Raw genomic sequence first — 21,884 nt, 5'->3', positions numbered from 1 at the left:
AGGTTTTAATATAAATTTTCTTTTGTATTGTTTTAGAATCTGAAGATGTTCATTGTATGGCCGAAACCGGTTGTGACTGTGTCATAAGAATGTGACTGCGTCTTTAAACAAACAAAAAAAATTTTACAGAGTAACGTAACATGTGGAGCCGAATGCCTGAGGAAACAGGGCAGGCGGTCCAGAGTTTGCGCTGCCGAGAGCCCGCCGGAAGCGGCCCTCACGTGCGGAGAGGGGGTGCCGGGCAGCGGAGCGTCTCGCGGCGAAAGCCCCCCGGGCCACGGCCGGTCGGCGCCAGGCACCCACCGCCACGCACCCCGCGCTGCCCGCCTATAAAAGCCGCCGCCGGAGCAGCGGTCAGGCAGTCAGAGCAGCGTCCTCCTTCGGCCGTGATATCTACCTGACGCGAACGCACGCAAGGAGTCATGCGAAGAGAGGTGAGTTTCATTCTGTCTACCCAGCTGACGGCGGTCCGAGCCGACCACAAAAAACACGGGTTGGGCCATCTGCTCGCAGCTACGTCCTAGTGGAGGGTACACCCAAAAGTTTTCGACGTAAGGTGTGCACAGCATTTTACACGCTGTCTGTTTATTTAGCTTCGTGAGCCACAATTATTTTGCCTCCCTTGGTGTTGTCATCTACAACATTGCCTCCTGTCCCAACCTCCCCATCTCAAAGTAGCACTTACACTCTGCGTCCTCCGTTATTTGCTGGACGTATTCCTACCTCCGTCTTCCCTTACAGTTATTACTCTCTACATCTCCCTCTACTACCACAGAAGTTATTCCCTGAACTCTTGACACAGCTCCTCTCATCATGTCCCTTCTTCTACTGAGTGCTTCCCACTCATCATTTTTCTTCACCTATTCTGTGGCGAACATCTACATTTCTCATTTTACCAATCCCATTGGTTTCTTCTGCAGCACCACACCTCTACATCTACTTTATACTCCGCAAGCCACCCAACGGTGTGTGGCGGAGGGCACTTTACGTGCCACTCTCGTTACCTCCCTTTCCTGTTCCAGTCGTGTATGGTTACCGGGAAGAATGACTGCCGGAAAGCCCCCGTGCGCGCTCGAATCTCTCTATTGTTACACTCGTGATCTCCTCGGGAGATATAAGTAGGGGGAAGCAATATATTCGATACCCCATCCAGAAACGCACCCTCTCGAAACCTGGACAGCAAGCTACACCGCGATGCACAGCGCCTCTCTTGCAGAGTCTGCCACTTGAGTTTGCTGAACGTCTCCGTAACGCTATCACGCTTACCAAATAACCCTGTGACGAAACGCGCCGCTCTTCTTTGGATCTTCTCTATCTCCTCTGTCAACCCGACCTGGTACGGATCCCACACTGATGAGCAATACTCAAATATAGGTCGAAAGAGTGTTTTGTAAGCCACCTCCTTTGTTGGTGGACTACATTTTCTAAGGACTCTCCTAATGAATCTCAACCTGGCACCCGCCTTACCAACAATTAATTCTATATGATCATTCTTCTTCAAATCGTTCCGTACGCATACTCCCAGATATTTTACAGAAGTAACTGCTACCAGTGTCTGTTCCGCTATCATATAATCATACAATAAAGGATCCTTCTTTCTATGTATTCGCAATACATTCGATTTGTCTATGTTAAGGGTCAGTTGCCACTCCCTGCACCAAGTGCCTATCTGCATCGATTCTCTTCCTTTCTGGTTCATGATTGATTCAAATGGCTCTGAGCACTTTGGGACTTAACATTAGTCCCCTAGAACTTAGAACTACTTAAACCTAACTAAGGACATCACATACATCCACGCCCTAGGCAGGATTCGAACCTGCGACCGTAGCGGTCACGCGGTTCCGTACTGAAGCGCCTAGAACCGCTCGGTCACAGCGGCCGGCCGATTTGTGATTCGCTACCATAACAACGTTATGCTCGTATATTGTCAGAAATTTCTTAGCCTAATGAAGGCCGATCCTTGGTACCAGTACACTTGTTATAGCGTCATCGCTTGCGGTAGCCTGCTTGTAACATCTTCCTTGGTTCATCCGTGGTGTTTTATTTTGATTCAGAGTTAAGAGAATTCCTGCATTTCTTCTATCCCACAAATGTGCCCTATCTCTGCTGTCTCGTTGCGAAGTACTCATACACAATGCGCAAGCGAAAGAACCTGCGGTTCTGTAACATTAGAAGGCTGCAACTGTCGAAATGAACGTAATATTTGGAACCATTATCCCTCGATATCTCCTCAATTCTCTCTTACTTTGGTAGCACATTCCTTTTTCCTGAAATTCGTCTTTCAAATCGCTAAATTCTATCTGCGCTTTACTAAACCTATTAAAGATGTGTATTTTCTTACGATTTTATTCTTTTAAATAAACGCGAGTGTTCGTATATTCTGTTTTTCCGCTTACATCTGGAACTGTTGTGTGCAGTCACATTTTTCCCTGTATTTCTGCATTTGGAAGTGACGTTTTCGGTCTGATGCCACTTTCACTTGCGTAATATCACATATGCGTCCAATATTAGAATATTTCTAAAATTTGTGGCATCCACAGTAGGTAGGACCAACATGGGATATTGAGCGTATATAAATAAGGGAGTCAAGAATGGTCTCAGGTCTCTTTTGATTCACAAGAGGCTAACGAAAATATTGAATAGCCTGAATTGGCAAGAGCAAGTTATCCCTTGACAACCTTTTCACAAAGCTTTCAACACCAATATAAAGAATCTGAAGCTACTTTTCATTTTCCCGTAGGGCTATGAAGACCAGGCTAGACTGGTTGCAGCACAAACAAAGGTACTTAATTCTTCCCGCGCTCTTGCGCTAGTACGCAGAGTACGTGTGTAGATGTACACAAATATTTTTCTGTACTTTCAAGTTCGGGTGTGAACCTGTAGTAATTGTACTCGTAAAGCAACTGCGGACTTTGTGGCTTCGGAAATTAAGAATTATCTACACAACGAAATGGTGAGTGTTGTTCATCAGTATGGCATCCTTACCAGGTAGGACTGGTAGAAGAGGTAGAGAAGATCCAATGAAGAGCGGGGTGTTTCGTCATGTGATTATCTAGTCGTCACCAGAGCGTTCCCGAGATGCTCATTAAACTCCATTGGTAGACGTTATATGACAGGCATTCTGCAGCACAGAGAGGTTTGCTAATGAAATTTCGAGACAGCACCTCCCGGACAACACATTACTTCCAAATACATATCACGTAATGACGACGACGAGGAAATTTGAGAAATTCGAGCCAATAAGAGGCTTACCGTCTATCATTCTTCCCACGCACCATTCGCGAGTGGAACAGGGAAAGGGGAAACAATTAGTGGCGCAGTACCCTCCGGTACACACCATTAGGTGGCTTGCGGAGCGTGATTTTAGATAGATGTGGTATGGGAATATCTTGAGTCTCCAGCTGCTATAACGGGGTTAACATCAGGCTGAATGCGGTCAACGCAGAACCTCGTACGTATTCCATTTTCCAGCGCAAGGGACTCTTTAACACGCGGTACATTCAAAAGCACACTCTCTGACGCACCTTGACAGACATTCTCAGCGTGTAGATACAGGTCAAGATCTAGAGCGCCCTCAGCAATGTGTGCTTGCAGCAGTACTTACAAACATTCACAGGCGGCTCGCTTTCGCTGTGGACAATGGCTGAGAAACGCGCCCGCACGTTACAGGCGCCGTCCCACGCTGTTTCAGTGTGCTGGTTTCCCACACTCGAGAAGTCCCCACGTAGCAGCCATGTTTTCAAAACAGGCACGCTTCCGCCAGAATCCTGTGTTGACACAACATCTGTAACTATATGAGAAGTGGACACAGTGTCTCGATTTGCAAGTCACGTAATGCTGCCCCCCCTACTTTAGTATGTTTGAAGAACCACTAGTAAATAGCACTCCAATCAGTACGTATTATACAGCACACAATGCAACTCTACCACGAACGGAGGTTGCTCGAAAAGCAGTGAGTTAGTTACGTGTTCCATAGATCATTTGTACGGATCTTTTATCGAAGTGGCATGGAACGAGTCGGTTTACAGGATATGTATACATGATTAGTGATAAAATTCATGAACACATTATTATTTAGATTCAAACTTTCACCCTGCAGCGGAATGTAGGCTGACATAAAACTTCCTGGCGGATTAAAACTGTGTGCTGGAGCGAGACTCGAACTCGGGACGTTTGCCTTTCGCGAGACCTTGGTAGAGCACTTGTCCGCGAACGGCAAAGGTCCCAAGCTCGAGTTTTGGTCCGGCTTGCAGTTTTAATCTGCCAGTAAGTGTCACGTAATCATTTTTAGTCCTACTCGTGGAACTACATTCTTTTTTAATATCTGTCAGTTTTCATGTAGAAATTCTTGAATGGAATAGAAGTTGTTCACAAGAAATGATTTTAAATTTGATTTAAAACTTTCTTCGCTATCGGTCAGAAACTTTATGTCAATGGGTATATGATCAAAAATTTTTGTTGCTGCATGTTGAACTCCTTTCTCAGCCACTAACAGCTTTAACAGTGTGTAATGAAGGTCATTTTTTGCCTTTAGCTTTGTAGGTGTGGACGTCACTGTTCGTCTCAAACTGTGACGTTATTTATGACGAATTTCATTACCGAAAATATGTATTGTGACGGCCTCGAAGAGGTACCCACATGACGTCCATGGGTGAACACCACATATTATTGTCACTGCTCGCTTTTGCGCAATCAATACTTTCTAAGTGATGAGTTACCGCAGAAAATTACTCCAGAAGACGTTACTGAGCGAAAATATGCAAAACATGTTAGCAATTGCATGAAGCGCAAAAGTATCTGAACTGTTTGAGAAGCTCAGTAATCTAAGGAACGGGAGCGGACCCAAAACTGAACCTAGTGGGACGCCATAATTTTTTTCCCCGCTCACTAAACTTTTCTACATTTCCGACATTGACTGAATTATTCTGTACAACCTTATTCGTTCTGTTCGTTTAGTACGTGTCAGACTAGATGATTGTAAAGCCATAAATTCCACAAAACTTGAGTTTTTCTAAGGGAGTAACAAAATGTACACGATCCAATGCTTTGCAAAGATCATGAAAAATACCAAATGGTGAAGTGGTATTATTTAAGGCTCATAATATATGATGAGTGAATGTAAAAATGACTGTTGCAAGTGGACCAGTTACTTTACCTCTGGTAGGTGCACTCGTCTTACATTTTCAACGTCGTGCTTATGTGAATGGCAGAAGAAAGTGCCCAGAACCGTACTCCCCCTCCGCCTAAAACGGACCATCTAGTGTCTTGAGTCTGCATTCTACTCTAGTGGGACCAATTGTAAGCAGCACTTTCAGCTTCTACCAGCCAGTAGCAGAGCGCACAGGTCGCCTGCTTCACTTGTTGCTTATCAGTCAGCCATTGCATGTTTTGACAATGGAAAAAATTTTTACGTTTTGCTACGTTTCTCGTTACTTCTCCTAGAACCTCTCCTCTAAACCGTTTAACCTAAATGTGTTCTCGAGTAGTTAGGTTTAAGTTTAACGTTTCTTTGTAAATCGTTTTGTTGAGATGTTTCAATAAAAATTTATTTGGTGAACAGAATGTAGGCTGTACTTGCGGAAACTGGAGCACCTTCAGTTGCGTAAACCGCACCGGTTACTGTCTGTGTTTAAAGTATCCCTGTTTTAGTACACCCTCCATTGGAGATTCGAAGAGGATAATGGGGAAGGCTGATCAAAGAACGTGGAGTTGTTCTAAACTTACTAAAGCACTGAAGCAGTTGGGAAACATAACATGGGTTGGAAGGAGGCCAGTAAACAGTAAAACGTCCAAAAACACTTACGAGGCTGTCCAACACGAAAAACTTGTGGAAAAATTACAGTGCAAATGGCAGAGAGAAATAACACTGAACACCCTTTGAAAGACGAAACTGCTAGGGCAATAAAGTAATATTTTTCTAGAACGTCAGAAATTTCAGAAAGAAAGCCTATAGGAATATCCTATAGCAAGGCTCTTGGCCATCCTGACTTAGGTTTTCCATGATTTCCCTATGTCATTCCAGGCGTATGCCGGGCTGGATCCTTTGAACGGGCACGGGCGATTGCCTTTCCCATCCTTCCTTAATCCGATATGACCGACGACCTCGTTGTTTGGTCCCCCTCTTCCAAAACCCAAACAACCAACCAAACCAGCTAACCAAGGCTCTTCGGTTCAGCAAAGAACCCAGAGAGAATTTCTATGACCTTCAGGAAAATGTTAAATGGCTCTGAGCACTATGGGACTTAACATCTATGATCAGTCCCCTAGAACTTAGAACTACTTAAACCTAACTAACCTAAGGACATCACACAACAACCAGCCATCACGAGGCAGAGAAAATCCCTGACCCCGCCGGGAATCGAACCCGGGAACCCGGGCGTGGGAAGCGAGAACGCTACCGCACGACCACGAGATGCGGGCAAAATGTTAAATGGAACTAGATTATGTTTTGTGTAATTTAATACCTTTTTCCAGTTTTGTCTAGTGCTATTTTACATATTTCTACAAGAGGGTCGATTTGGTATCGAGTTTTCGTATCTCCTATGTATAAGGTTAGCAAGAGTAATTTTTTTTTTTGAGGGGGGGGGGAATAATTTTCAAAGATATTTTCTATGAGTAAAATATAAATTGTGCTTATCATCATATTGTTTTAAAATATAACTTCTATTATTAAAAACCGAAAACGAAGTGGCTGACGGTTTTGGACACTTTTCTCTACGATATATACGTTATTCAAAAGGTCTTGATGAGAGCAAAGTGATTACGGAATAAAAACTGTAATGTGCTCTTTCAAAGAGACGTACTGCTATTCGTATTTTCGTAAAGAACAAAATTACAAGAGAGGCAATTACCCTAATTAATGTCCCCCCTCCCCCGATAGCTAAACAACATTTGATTGACAGATTTTTTTATTTTGCTTATGGACAAAAAGTCATTTCGGAGCGGTCGAGGTACATAACGCACCCTGTACGGTATACGCAGAATAATTAAAATTACCTAAACTGTTGTCGATTCTGGACTCGCAGTGGAAAGAAGCGTAATCTCTCAGATTGGCCGCATGGGCTCGTATGGGCCGGTTTTTCCGCGCGTCACGGTCCAGCGACATAAGCACCGAACGGCCGCTCCATATGGTGGGAGGAACAGGTGGCGTACTTTCTGGACACGCACGCTTGGAGGACGGAGAAAGCCGCTCTCCAGTAGTTTCCGCTGGACAGCGCAGCACGCAACCGCTTTCCAGAGCTCTCCTCCCCCCCCCCCCCCCCCCTGTTAATTGGGCTGGCCGTCGCCTCGCTTTGTTGCCCAAGATCCTCTCCAGACAACAACAATGTTTAAAAGGCCGCCACGCTCCCGTGAGTCCGCTATCTCGATGCAAGGAGTTTCGGGAATGGCGCGGAGATGGCGCCGCGAGCGCTGGTACGAACGGAACGGAATTTCGCCTCTGTTACGTTGATTTAAGTGTCAGGAAGTCGTTTCTGAAAGCATTTGTATGGAGTGTAGCCACGTATGGAAGTGAAACATGGACGATAACTAGTTTGGACAAGAAGAGAATAGAAGCTTTCGAAATGTGGTGCTACAGAAGAATGCTGAAGATTAGATGGGTAGATCACATAACTAATGAGGAGGTATTCAATAGAATTGGGGAGAAGAGGAGCTTGTGGCACAACTTGACTAGAAGAAGGGATCGGTTGGTAGGACTTGTTCTGAGGCATCAAGGGATCACCAATTTAGTACTGGAGGGCAGCGTGGAGGGTAAAAATCGTAGAGGGAGACCAAGAGATGAATACACTAAGCAGATTCAGAAGGATGTAGGTTGCAGTAGGTACTGGGAGATGAAGAAGCTTGCACAGGATAGAGTAGCATGGAGAGCTGCATCAAACCAGTCCGAGGACTGAAGACCACAACAACAACAACGTTGGCCCATCTTGCGTAATATCATAGGCCAGGTTCCAACTTCATCTGGAAGGCAGTTTGGTTCATTCGGCCAGATGTACATTTCAAATTAATGATTAACTTCAGTCATAGCGCCTTAGAAATTACATCGGCTGAAAGCGATCACTGATCTTGATACGGTCCACATCACTACTTTTCTTTTATACAGTAGTTTACTAGCTGACAAACACGGCCTGGAACGGGTATTCAGTTAGTCATTTTTCTATTAGAAACAAAAGGAAAGAGCTTCGTTTGTAGTGTGATATCGAAAAAATTTCGTTTCCATCGTATTCGTGAAATTATGCAGTAGACTCGGTGTAACATGATGCCGTACATTTCATGAACGCTGAGCGCAGCTGTTTCGCGTGTCTACAGCTCTGTTTTGTAATCGTCTCTATGGCAACGCCTCGTTATAGCTTTATAGGCGGCTATTATTTTCGCCTAGAACAGTTTGCGCTTCGCAGTTTAAAGCTTTCAAAAGCCCTGCCAGGTGTCAACAATTTCTTGAAGCTGACTCGACTGTAGAGTCTCTTAGTGACAGAGAAAAAATGTATTAAAACTTCATGCATGATGCGGCATTTTTCTCCAAACATCTCCGTGTTTATAACGTCATGTCACTTCAACTACGTGTCGTTCAATGATATACTTGTGTAGGTACTTTGAGCGGCATATGTGGATACAGCCTGCGAAATTTCTTGCGAACACAGTTAGTAGCACAGAAGTAATACAATTAAACGTCAAGCATGATGGGGCAGTCTTACACGCATCTCGTAGTTTCTCATGTCTTCTCTCCTGAATCATTCGACTGACGTGGAAATCGGTAGATGTACAGACCAATGGTTACAATTTCAGAAAAATTGGATGGTTTATTCAAGAGAAAGAGCTCCACAGACTGGGCAGAACAATAACGGATTGGTCCACCTTTGGTCCTTATGCAAGCAGTTATTTGCTTTGGTGTTGATCCAAAGAGTTATTGGGTGTCGTCCTGAGGAATACAGTGCCAAATTCTGCATAATTGGCGCGGTATATAGTCAAAATTCCGAGCTGGTTGGAGGGCTCTACCCATAATACTCCAGATGTTCACTAAAAAATTAAACACCGTCCCAACAGGCCTTGGAAGGCCCAACCGCACCGACCGGCCGCCGTGTCATCCTCAGCCCACAGGCGTCGCTGGATGCGGATATGGAGGGGCATGTCATCAGCACACCGCTCTCCCAACCGTATGTCAGTTTACGAGACCTGAACAGCTACTTCTCAGTCAAGGGCTGAATGCACCCTGATTGCCAACAGCGCTCGACAGACTGGATGGTCACCCATACAAACGCTATCCCAGCCCGACAGCGCTTAAATTCGGTGATCTGACGGGAACCGGTGTTACCACTGCGGCAAGACCGCTGGCTCCATATGTTCAACTATTGTGGAAATATCCGGCGACCTTGGTGGGCAAGGTAGGATCTGATAAGAACGGAGGCAGGCAATAGAAACTCTCCCGCGTGCGGACGGCCATTATCTTGCTGAAATGTAAACCAAAGATGGCTTGCCATGACGGGCAAGAAAACGCATATAATATCGTCGAGGTACTGCCGTGATGCAAAGGCGCCGCTGATTATAACCAAACGGGTAACGCTATGTAATGGAATGGCGGCCCAGAGCATCACTCCTGGTTCAAAAATGGTTCAAATGGCTCTGAGCACTATGGGACTCAACTGCTGTGGTTATCAGTCCCCTAGAACTTAGAACTACTTAAACCTAACTAACCTAAGGACATCACACACATCCATGCCCGAGGCAGGATTCGAACCTGCGACCGTAGCAGTCGCACGGTTCACTCCTGGTTCTCGGGGCGTATAGCGAACGACAATGTGGTTGGTATCTCACCACTGTCCGGGCAATCTCCAGACGCGTCTTCGCTGGGCACCTAGGTTCAGTCAATGAGATCCAACGCCCAGCTACCGACAATCATTGTTTGCACACTGCCATTTGCTAATGGAAGAGAGAAGGGGGAAACCCCAGTGGTACCTTGAGTACCTGTAATGTTATGTGTGCCTCACTGCTTTTTTTTTAAACTAATTTGTGCCTGATTTTATTCTGAGAAGCTCAGTAATGTATGTAACTACCGTATACGGAAATGTGATTCAAGAAGTACTTGAAGTGAAGTGAAGCGCAACTGGACAGCGAGAAACTCTTTAGCACGTAATCCCCACAACGATAGTAGTCGTGAATCTTTGAGTATGGACTAAAAAAAAATTTAAAAAAAGAGGACGTATTGCTAGGCCGTCGCTCAGAACGTATTGTTACAGTTAATGAAAATTGATATTTTAGTGATAAAACCGAGTAAAGTATGTGTAAGAGTTGTCAAACATTTATGTATACAAATTTTCTGGAAGTGAAGAATAGAAATATCTTGTTTTTGGAAAAGGAGGTGAACTTCATTGTCGTCGCAGTCTGTCAATCGACAGAATTGTAAGTGTACAAAGTTCACTAAAATATAGGAAAAGAAATGCATTCTCTATAGTTTTCATTCAATAAGTAACAAACTCTCATAATTTGTTAATTACAGTAACTGGATTATGTTCTTGTACAATAGTATGGTGCTGAACTCCACTGACCAATTTTGATGTAGCAGGACGAGTAGTCTGAAGGAAGTTTGTGTGCCAAGCAATCTCCTTTTCTCACGAAAAGCAGACTGCTGTTTGATCTTATTTACTTACAACAGCGGTCCCTTAGGTACGAAAAGCTACGAAAACTTGGGCTCAAAGCTATCCGCAATACGGCCAAGTAACTAACAGAATCGTATTTTAAACCTTAAGGAACAATAACTTCCTCCTAACTGTAATACGGCACCATCTGGTGCAGAAGCCGATCATTCAAGGAGGCAGTAACCAAAATTCAGGTACCAGTTAGGACTTAAAGTAAAAATCTCAATCAAAAATCAATTATATATATATATATATATATATATATATATATATATATATATATATATATATATATATATATATATAGTGTTATAAAAAGGTACGGCCAAACTTTCAGGAAACATTCCTCATACACAAATAAAGAAAAGATGTTATGAGGACATGTGTCCGAAAAACGCTTAATTTCCATGTTAGAGCTCATTTTAGTTTCTTCCACCTACGCTCAATGGAGCACGTTATCATGATTTCATACGGGATACTCTACCTGTGCTGCTAGAACATGTGTCTTTACAAGTACGACACAACATGTGGTTCATGCACGATGGAGCTCCTGCACATTTCAGTCGAAGTGTTCGTACGCTTCTCAACAACAGATTCGGTGACGGATGGATTGGTAGAGGCGGACCATTTCCATGGCCTCCACGCTCTCCTGACCTCAACCCTCTGGACTTTCATTTATGGGGGCATTTGAAAGCTCTTGTCTACGCAACGCCGGTACCAAATGTAGAGACCCTTCGTGCTCGTATTGTGGACGGCTGTGATACAATACGCCATTCTCCAGGGCTGCATCAGCGCATCAGGGATTCCATGCGACGGAGGGTGGATGCATGTATCCTCGCTAACGGAGGACATTTTGAACATTTCCTGTAACAAAGTGTTTGAAGTCACGCTGGTACGTTCTGTTGCTGTGTGTTTCCATTCCATGATTAATGTGATTTGAAGAGAAGTAATAAAATGAGCTCTAACATGGAAAGCAAGCGTTTCCGGACACATGTCCACATAACATATTTTCTTTCTTTGTGTGTGAGGAATGTTTCCTGAAAGTTTGGCCGTACCTTTTTGTAATACCCTGTATAAATATTCATAGTATTAAGATAAAAGCCATTTTATATACCCACCACTAAGCACCGCAAGGTGGCTTGCGGAGTGTAGACATAACTGTAGATGTAACAGGTAATGCTGTTAACATAGTGTGGAACTAACGTAATTTGATGGATTTGTAAGTAGCAGCCAACTTTGGCAGGAGTGTCGGCTGATGATGTAATTAGACGGCGAACTAGGGCGAGAATCTCGCTTCCGTAATTGCTCGGCCCGTTAGGCGAGAAAGATCGGCGGTCGGCGCGTTCTGCCTAAGGGCCCCATTAGGGCCGAGCACAGGGGGGGATGTGCGGTCAGCAGCGGCAACAAGCGGGTTAGCCACGGGCCGGAGGTTTGCGCAGGCGCGGAATCGTGCAATGAGGGAGGGGGATGAGGGAGTGACGGCGAAGGGTGGTAGGGGGGAGGGGTGGTGTGGTGGAGAGCACTGACGACGTTCGGGAGCGGCAACTGTCTGAAGCGAAATATCTCTTCCGCTGAAATATCAACGTCTACCTACATTTCACAATGCAGTGTTTCTGACTATATATGAACTTTTTAGAGGAACACGACTGCTTTCCTGCTTTCGCGATGCCAAATCACATCATCAGGTGTACAAGATAGGAAACGTGCAATTGACATTACGTTAAAAAAAAGAAACACATACCTCTCCTATTGATCTTTGCTGTATGACAACCAATATGGAATACTCACACGCCAGTAAAACATTTACGCACTGATACGGGAAGAAGAGGGACTCAATGTCAAAATAAAATACTGTCACCTATAATGAACAGACGTGATAGTTCAAACTGACCAGATGAGAAATTGGCATGTAAAAAGCGCGTTTACGCACTGTGAAAAGAGCAAAATAGGAAAACATGGGAAGGGAAAAAGCCCTAACTAGCAACAATGAAAAAATGGTTCAAATGGCTCTGAGCACTATGGGACTCAACTGCTGAGGTCATTAGTCCCCTAGAACTTAGAACTAGTTAAACCTAACTAACCTAAGGACATCACAAACATCCATGCCCGAGGCAGGATTCGAACCTGCGACCGTAGCGGTCTTGCGGTTCCAGACTGCAGCGCCTTTAACCGCACGGCCACTTCGGCCGGCGCAACAATGAAAGAACGCGATTAAAAAAGCTCACGTTATACCGGGAAGCGATCGACAGCAATCCTCAAATCGACTGGCCGTGCAGGGCCATATTGGGTGTGTCTCTGAGGGCACTAGTGAAACCATACATATAGCGGGGAAAGTTACAAACATTTCGGGGTATCCAAATATCTAGAGAATGGCTGAGGCCCCCCGCTTTTAACTTGTCTGTTTTTTAACAGGTCGATAGCACTACACTACAGGCCATTAAAATTGCTACACCAAGAAGAAATGCAGATGATAAACGGGTATTCATTGGACAAATATATTATACTACAACTGACATGTCAGCACATTTTCGCGCAATTTGGGTGCATAGAAACTGAGAAATCAGTACCCAGAACAACACCTCTGGCCGTAATAACGGCCTTGATACGCCTGCGCATTGAGTCAAACAGAGCTTGGATGGCGTGTACAGGTACAGCTGCCCATGCAGCTTCAACACGATACCACAGTTCATCAAGAGCAGTGACTGGCGTATTGTGACGAGCCAGTTGCTCGGCCACCATTGACCAGACCTTTTCAATTGGTGAGAGATCTGGAGAATGTGCTGGCCAGGGCAACAGTCGAACAATTTCTGTATTCAGAAAGGCCCGTACAGGACCTGCAACATGCGGTCGTGCATTATCCTGCTGAAATGTAAGGTTTCGCAGGGATCGAATGAACGGTAGAACCACGGGTCGTAACACATCTGAAATGTAACGTCCATTGTTCAAAGTACCGTCAGTGCGAACAAGAGGTGACCGAGACGTGTAACCAATGGCACCCCATACCATCACGCTGGGTGATACGCCTGTCATCTCGACTGCTAGTGATACGAGGCCGTTGTGATCCAGCACTGCGTTCCGTATTACCCTCCTGAACCCACCGATTACATATTCTGCTAACAGCCATTGGATCTCGACCAACGCGAGCAGCAATGTAGCGATACGATAAACCGCAATCGCGATAGGCTACAGTCCGACCTTTATCAAAGTCGGAAACGTGATGGTACGCATTTCTCCTCCTTACACGAGGCATCACAACAACGTTTCACCAGGCAACGCCGGTCAACTGCTGTTTGTGTATGAGAAATCGGTTGGAAACTTTCCTCATGTCAACACATTGTAGGTGTCGCCACCGGCGCCAACCTTGTGTGAATGCTCTGAAAAGCTAATCATTTGCATGTCACAGCATCGTCTTCCTGTCGGTTAAATTTCGCGCCTGTAGCACGTCATCTTCGTGGGGTAGCAATTTTAGTGGCCAGTAGTGCATAATGCCCTGCTTGTAACGGGTACAGTATTTGGTTTCAGAACGTTCACTCCTTCCCATATCAGGGCGCAAATGTTTTACTGACGAGTGAGCATTTCATAGCGGTTGTCATACAGGATAGACTATTTGCATAGGTATCTTTTTCTTAACATAATGTCGACTTACGTTTTCTGTCTTGTAGATGTACACCTGAAGATGTGAGATGACATCACGAAACCGATCCTTTATTGATTGGTTGGTTGATTGATTCGGCGGAAGGGACCAAACAACGAAGACATCGGTCCATCGGAATAGGGTAGGATGGGGAAGGAAGTCGGCCGTGCCCTTTCAAAGGAACCATCCCCGTATTTGCCTGAAGCGATTTAGGGAAATCACAGAAAACTATATGAGCATGGTCGGACGGGGGTTTGAACAATCGTCCTCCAGTATGCGAGTTCAGTTTGCTAACCTCTGCGCCACCTCCCTAGGTGGAAAGCCAGTGATTTCTTCCTGTGGGGATATGTTAAACAACGTGTTTACGTTCGTGGCTTACTTCGTGACACTGATGAACTAAAAACCAGAATATAAGCTGCTGTAACTTCAGTGACACCTTGTCGGCCGCTGTGGATGAGTGGCTCTAGGCGCTTTAGTCAGGAACCGCGCTGCTGCTACGGTCGCAGGTTCAAATCCTTCCTCGGGCAAGGATGTGTGTGATGTCCTTAGGTTAAGTTAGGTTTAAGTAGTTCTAAGTCTAGGGGACATGACCTCAGATGTTAAGTCCCACAGTGCTCAGAGCCATTTGAACCATTTGAAGACACCTTACGCTCTGTTTGGGGTGAATTCGGATATCGGCTAGATGTCGTCTGTGCAGCCAATGGAGGACATATTGAGCATTTAGGATGGATTTTTATAAACTTCTGTCTTTTCTGAGTAATTTAGTATGGAATTTTCTGATGTTAAGCCTTTCTTCGTAATAAATAATTCTATTTACAATCGGGTCATTATTTTCCGGGCACCCTGTATTCCGTCATGTGTGCAAGATACGAGATAATACAAACGAAATACCCTCAAGATCTCAAGAAGTATGCAACAATTCGTCTTCCAGAGCAGGCAAGAGAGGACAGGTGTGAACATTGCCGAACTATCAGCCTAATAAGGCATGCTGGGGGCTTCTTTCGTGAATTTTTTCCAATCGTTGAAATATTTCACACTTTCAGAATTATTATCCACCATGTATTGCTTTCTTTTTGGAAGATAGTAGTTAGTAGGCTATGTGATGACAGCAGTTTCCACTTTATCCGTTTTTGTGCACAACCTCACCGACGTGGTCAGCAACAGCTGCAACTCTCTACATGATGCACGCATTATGGTCGCTTGGCACCTCTAGTTTAGACTGTCCAGCTGTACACTGCTCAAGTGGTGTCAACTAGAGTGCTCTTTAATGGTCTAAATGGCTCTGAGCACTATGGGACTTAACAGCTATGGTCATCAGTCCCCTAGAACTCAGAACCTAACTAAGGACATCACACAACAGCTCTTGAATGAGATTTTCACTCTGCAGCGGAGTGTGCGCTGATATGAAACTTCCTGGCAGATTAAAACTGTGTGCCAGACCGAGAGTCGGATTCGGGACATTTGCCTTTCGCGGGTAAGTGCTCTACCAACTGAGCTATCCAAGAACGACTCACGCCCCGTCCTCACAGCTCTACTTCTGCCAGTACCTCGTCTCCTACCTTCCAAACTCTACAGAAGTTCTCCTGCTCTTGTGAGCCTTATGATAAAATGTAGACTGCATATTTTTCCGCTGGCTGACACGACTTCATTGCCCGCAGACGCTGTTGGCCCTGCTTACCGTCGCCCTCGCGGCAACGGTGGCGGCGAAAGACTCCCCGGCGGCCAAGGAGGACCACAGGACGAAGCAGGCTGAGGAGGAGATCAGCAGGACCCAGAAGAAGCGCGGCCTCTTCGACCTGGGCTACGGGGGCGGCTACGGCTCCGGGCTGGGCATCGGCTACCTGGGAGGCGGCCACGGGCTCTTCGGGGGCGGCGGTTTCGGCGGCAGCTACGGAGGCCACGGCCACGTCAAGACCGTCACAGTCACCCAGAAGGTCGGCATCCCCGTGCCACAGCCGTACACCGTCCACGTGCCCGTTGACAAGCCCGTCCCCTACCCCGTGGCCAAGCCGTTCCCCGTCGAAGTCAAGGTCCCCGTCGACAGGCCTTACCCCGTACCGGTCGAGAAGCCAGTCCCTTACCCGGTGGAGAAGCCTTTCCCAGTACCGGTGAAGGTGCCGGTGGACCGACCCTACACCGTCCATGTGCCCGTCGAGAGGCACGTGCCCTACCCCGTGGAAGTCAAGGTCCCGGTGCCCCAGCCCTATCCCGTCCACGTCCCCAAGCCCTACGCCGTCGTCGTCGAGAAGAAGGTCCCGGTGCCAGAGCCCTACCCGGTCGAAGTAAAGGTCCCCGTACCACAGCCATACACTGTCCACGTCAAGGTACCGGTGGAAGTGCCCGTCGACCGCCCTTATCCCGTCCACGTCAAGGTCCCCGTCGACAGGCCATACCCGGTGCACGTCCCACAGCCCTACCCAGTGGAGAAGCCAGTACCTGTACCCTACACTGTCGAGAAGCCCTACCCCGTACCAGTGAAGGTTCCCGTGGACCGTCCTTACCCGGTGGATGTCCCCAAACCCTACCCAGTACCTGTAGAGAAACCAGTGCCCTACCCAGTCGAGAAGCCATTTCCCTACCCAGTCGAGAAGCCCGTAGCCTACCCGGTCAAGGTACCTGTTGACAGGCCCTACCCTGTCGATGTGCCCAAGCCAGTCCCTTACCCAGTTGACAAGCCCTACCCTGTGCCTGTTGACAAACCCTACCCAGTACCAGTAAAGGTCCCAGTAGAAAGGCCCTACCCAGTTCCCGTGAAGGTCCCTGTGGCGGTCCCGATCAAGTCTCACTATGGCGGTGAAGGTCTAGGAGGTGGATACGGAGGTGGATTAGGGGGCTACGGAGGTGGATTTGGCGGCTACAGTGGAGGCGCCTACAGTGGAGGCTACCACCATTAAGGCAGACTGTTGATGTTCTGAAGTTACCACCATGGAGTTCGTCTCCTTCGCCAACATCGTAGATCATTAACCGCGCCGACAGTCTCGAAGTACCATCTGAAACACCATCATCATCAGTCGTCTGTCCTGTGATTCCACTCCCTGAACAACAGCTGACGTCATCACTGAGGTCCAACTGATCATCATTCCTCGCTGCTGATCCTGCTCCTTGAGTCGTCGCTCACACTCAACTCCCACGCACCACATTTTTTTATGTATTCGCAACTGCATATAACTGTACCGCTGGCTACCATGTGACTCTCAATGGAATTTTCCTTCACCTTATCATCACAGTTACTGAAATTTGTTATCAGGAGGAAATATTGTCTCCTTCTGACTATTAGTTGTCAACCCTCCAACTTGAGTGTAGTAAACGTTGCTCAAAAAAGGATTGCCCAGCACATTACAGAGAACTTCATACGAAGAGGCTCTGTGAAGGGCAAGTCCAAACGAAGTAAGCGTCCCTCGGAGGATAATGCCAGAGCATCCTAGTTACCAGAAACCACATTGCTAAAGCTTCCTTGAATGCGCCTTAGAGAACTGCAAACAAGAAGAGTCACTGTGTAACAGAACGGTACAAATATGCGTTTGCATTATGTATAGTTTCCAGTCATATGTCAAAGTGTCTGCTTGACGTACACCATTTCATTTTGTGATAAGTCTTGTTTATATGTTCACAACTATTTTTGTACTGCAAAAATAAATAAAAAATAAAGAATATTTTTCTCAAATTTTCTGCTCTCGCCTAAATTCCATTTACTTTCCTGTAAGTTTCACATGCACTTCCTTAGATCTTTTCTGATAAGACGCTTGTCCACTTACATCGCATTAATTAATATCATCAGTTACATAGGTCTATTGTGTTGTACTACACCCAACATAGATTTGAAGACTGAGAAAGAGGGTTTAAATATGTTAAGTACAAAAATTAAATTGTGATTCTCAATAGCCCGTAAAGTATCGCTCTTCTTACAAATTAAATTTATTGAATGCGGTCATGTTTGCTTTTCTGTTTCGCCTGATCAATGGTATTACTCAGTCACTTTCATTTCTATAGAGTACAATAAAGGAAACATATAGATAATGATTTAATACGTTCTTCTTTTCTGGGTGAGTATGTCGCAAGAAAAATCTGTAACAATCCATCTAATCATGATCGAGACGTACTGTCACTACGGGTAATCGAGGCATAGGCCACAACTGTTTTTTCCGTTCCCTCCTCCCCAGGAATTTCTATCTTTCGCTTACCTCTTCATCTCAGAGTAGAGCTTGCACCCTACATCCTCAGTTATTTGCTGGATATATTCCAATTGTCTTTCTCCACAGTGCCTCTACAGCTCCGTTTAGTACCATTGAAGTTATTACCTAATGTCTTATGTCCTATCACCCTGCGCCCATCTTGTCATTGTTTTCCATATGTTCCTTTCTTCGCTGATTCTATTGAGAACTTACTTATTTTTTATCTTATCAGATCACCTGATTTTCGTCATTCATCTGTAGCACCACGTCTCAAGCGCTTCGATTCTCTTCTGTTCCGGTTTTCTCACTGTCCATGTTTCACTGCTATACAATGCTGTGATTCAAACGAATAATCTCAGAAATTTCTTCCTCACACTAAGGCCTATCTTTGATACTAGTAGACTTCTCTTGGCCAGGAATGCCCTTTTTGCCAGTGCTACGTTGCATTTTGTATCCTCTTTGCTTCGTCCGTCATGGGTTATTTTGCTTCCCAGGTAGCAGAATTCATCAACTTCGACTACTTGTTCAGCACCGGTTTTGACAAGTTTCTCGCTACTCTCATTTCATCTACTTTTCATTAGTTTTGGCTTTTTCCGGTTTTGTCAATCCATAATCTGTATTCGTTAGATGTTGATTCCATTGTAATTGTTCTTCACTTTTTCTACGAATAGTAATGATATCCGCGAATCTTATTATTCGTATCCTTTCACCTTGAATTTTAATCTCACTCTTGAACCTTTGTTTTATTTCCTTCATTGCTTCCTCGACTTATAGCTCGTACAGCAGGGGTGAAAGACTCCAACCCTGTCTTGTTTTTATTGTTGTGGTCTTCAGTTCTGAGACTGGTGTGGTGCAGCTCTCCATGTTACTCTATCCTGTGCAAGCTGCTTCATCTCCCAGTACGTACTGCAGCGTACATCCTTCTGGATCTGCTTAGTGTATTCATCTCCTGGTATCCCTCTACGATTTTTACCCTCCACGCTGCCCCCAAATACTAAATTGTTCTTGATGCCTCAGAACATGTCCTACCAACCGAGCCCTTCTTCTAGTCAAGTTGTGCCACAAACTCCTATTCTCCCCAATTCTATTCAATACTTCCTCATTAGCTATGTGATGTATCCATCTAATCTTCAGCATTCTTCTGTAGCACCCTGTCTTATAATCTTTTTAATCAGAGTGCCTCGTTCTTTGTCTTCAAACCTTAATGCTCCCTCTAGGTTCTTGTACATACTGCAGGCTGTTTCCCTGTAGCTTACTCCTCTTTTTGTCAGAATTTCGAACCTCTTGCAGATTTCGTACTACCGGACTTTTTTTCTAAAACGAAAAATCCTATGAGCTCGGCATCAGGGACACGCAAGTCGCCGAAGTTGTGTCCACTTGCATCTCGCCGCTGAGCAACATGATACTGTAATTGTTATCACTCCTCTCAAGTGGATAGAGTATTAATAATAGAAATCAAAGCGTCGAGTTAGCATAGGGCATAGGACACGACAGGATTATGACTATATTCACAGTGGGGAAACATGAAATATGGTGCCCGCCATGTTTATTATTTGGCCTGTTCCTGTTCTCTTCCAAAAATACGATTTACCAAAGACAATGGAATGCTCTTCAAGAACTGTGACGCTTAGTGACGATACCAGAATACTTATCAAGGGCCCAAACGCATCCACACAAGATAAATACAGGGAAACAACGGACGAGCTGAAAAGTGTTTCACAGCGAACCACTTAACACTTACGCTTAGAAAGACTAATATTGTGCAGTTCTAAGCAAACAAAAATGACTGGCATGGGAAAGATGGATGGCTCACATTGCATTTGGATCACACCTTGGATTTCTGAACGTGTACGGGCATTGATGACAAGTGCTGAAAACTTCCGTGACATGAATATCTTGCTGGTCGATGAATCGTAAAAACAATATTCCAGAAGCCGTTATACTTATACCTTTCTATTTACGGTACCAGTTTCGACACCTTAACAGAGTCATCTTCAGATCCAATAAGCAAAAATCACAAGACAGACAAATACATAAAATGTCGTACGTAGTATTAAATGAATGATGCAAAGGATACATATTAGAAGTAGGAAGAAACCAGTGACGAAGTAATAGATTAAGGGTATAATCAAGGATGTGCTATCAACATATAAAATAGTTTGCACAAATAGTGGAAAATTCGAGTCACCAACCAGAAATAACTCATGAAAAGAGTAGTGTTAGTACAACGCAAACATTAATCCTGCACGTTAAAAAATGACGAAATTCCTCCAGCTGTGTTAATGTGTTGGTTTTATTGGCAACTAGTGTCGATGTTGTTACATCATCATCTTCAAGGCCATACTTGTTGACAGCAACCGTATGTGTCTAACACTAGTAGTCAGTGGTGAGATAGGCTTGTTTCATGCGGAAGGCAGGTAGTAACTGATATGAAGTTAAAAATGGCTCTGAGCACTATGGGACTTAACATCTGAGGTCATCAGTCCCCTAGAACTTAGAACTACTTAAACCTAACGAACCTAAGGACATCACACACATCCATGCCCGAGGCAGGATTCGAACATGCGACCGTAGCAGCAGCGCGGTTCCAGGCTGTAGCGCTTAGAACCGCTCGTCCACACCGGCCGGCTGAAGTTAAAACTAATGGTTCAAAGATCGTAACTAAGACAACTTGTTGTAACAACGTCGAAACTAGTTGCCAATAAAACCAACACCTTAATACAGCGGGAGGAATTTCGTCATTTTTTAACATATATTATAGTAGCTGACGTCCCAAGTCGTCCGTTTCAATTATGGATGTACGAAGATTAGTCCTACACGTTCATTGTCCAAAATTTGTAAGGATATGAATAACAATAATCTCCTTTTTGTTTTGACTGCAATAAAATGAAGAATGCAATCCGATAAATAGCGTAAAATTATCAGACAAGAAAAATGTAAAAAAAGTAAAAAATGATTAGTTGTATTGGGAAAAAAAAGACTGAAAAAATCGCAACATCAAAAAATAATTAATGTAGAGTAATGAAATTATGGGAATGTATTTGTCTAGGTAGCATAGTCAAATTATTACATTGCAGGGTCACATGGTCATCGCCAGGCGAGATAAGCGATGCTGGTGGTAGTCGTAAGTTCCTATTGGACCAAACTGCTGTGGTTATCGGTCGCTAGGCTTACACACTACTTAATCTAACTTAAATTAAGTTACGCTAAGGACAACAAACACCCATGCCCGTGGGAGGACTGGAACCACCAACGAGGGAGGGAGGGAGGGAGGGAGGGAGGGAGGGGAGGGCAGCTGCGCGAACCATGGCAAAGTGCCTAAGACCGCGCGGACATTAATAACTGGTGTAACCGCCAGAGTGTTGAATGCAAGCATGCCTACGTGTCTGCATGTGTTGTACAGATGCCACTTCACGGTTTGTGGGCTGGAGTTCCATGACTTGCACTTAG

General features: G+C 45.0%; 1 protein-coding gene across 1 annotated transcript; it reads left to right on the top strand.

Annotated features, from left to right (window-relative positions):
* Positions 1-360: 360 nt before the first annotated feature.
* Positions 361-17,926, top strand: LOC126215185 (uncharacterized). Its single transcript, XM_049941854.1, has 2 exons — positions 361-434; positions 15,921-17,926. The coding sequence occupies exons 1-2, from the start codon at positions 423-425 to the stop codon at positions 17,154-17,156; spliced, it is 1,248 nt and encodes a 415-aa protein (XP_049797811.1). The 5' UTR covers positions 361-422; the 3' UTR covers positions 17,157-17,926.
* Positions 17,927-21,884: the final 3,958 nt, after the last annotated feature.

Source organism: Schistocerca nitens, chromosome 12 (assembly GCF_023898315.1).
Source record: "Schistocerca nitens isolate TAMUIC-IGC-003100 chromosome 12, iqSchNite1.1, whole genome shotgun sequence".
NCBI lineage: Eukaryota > Metazoa > Arthropoda > Insecta > Orthoptera > Acrididae > Schistocerca > Schistocerca nitens.
Note: the sequence above shows the minus strand (reverse complement) of the source record. Positions and strands in the feature narration are given on the sequence as shown.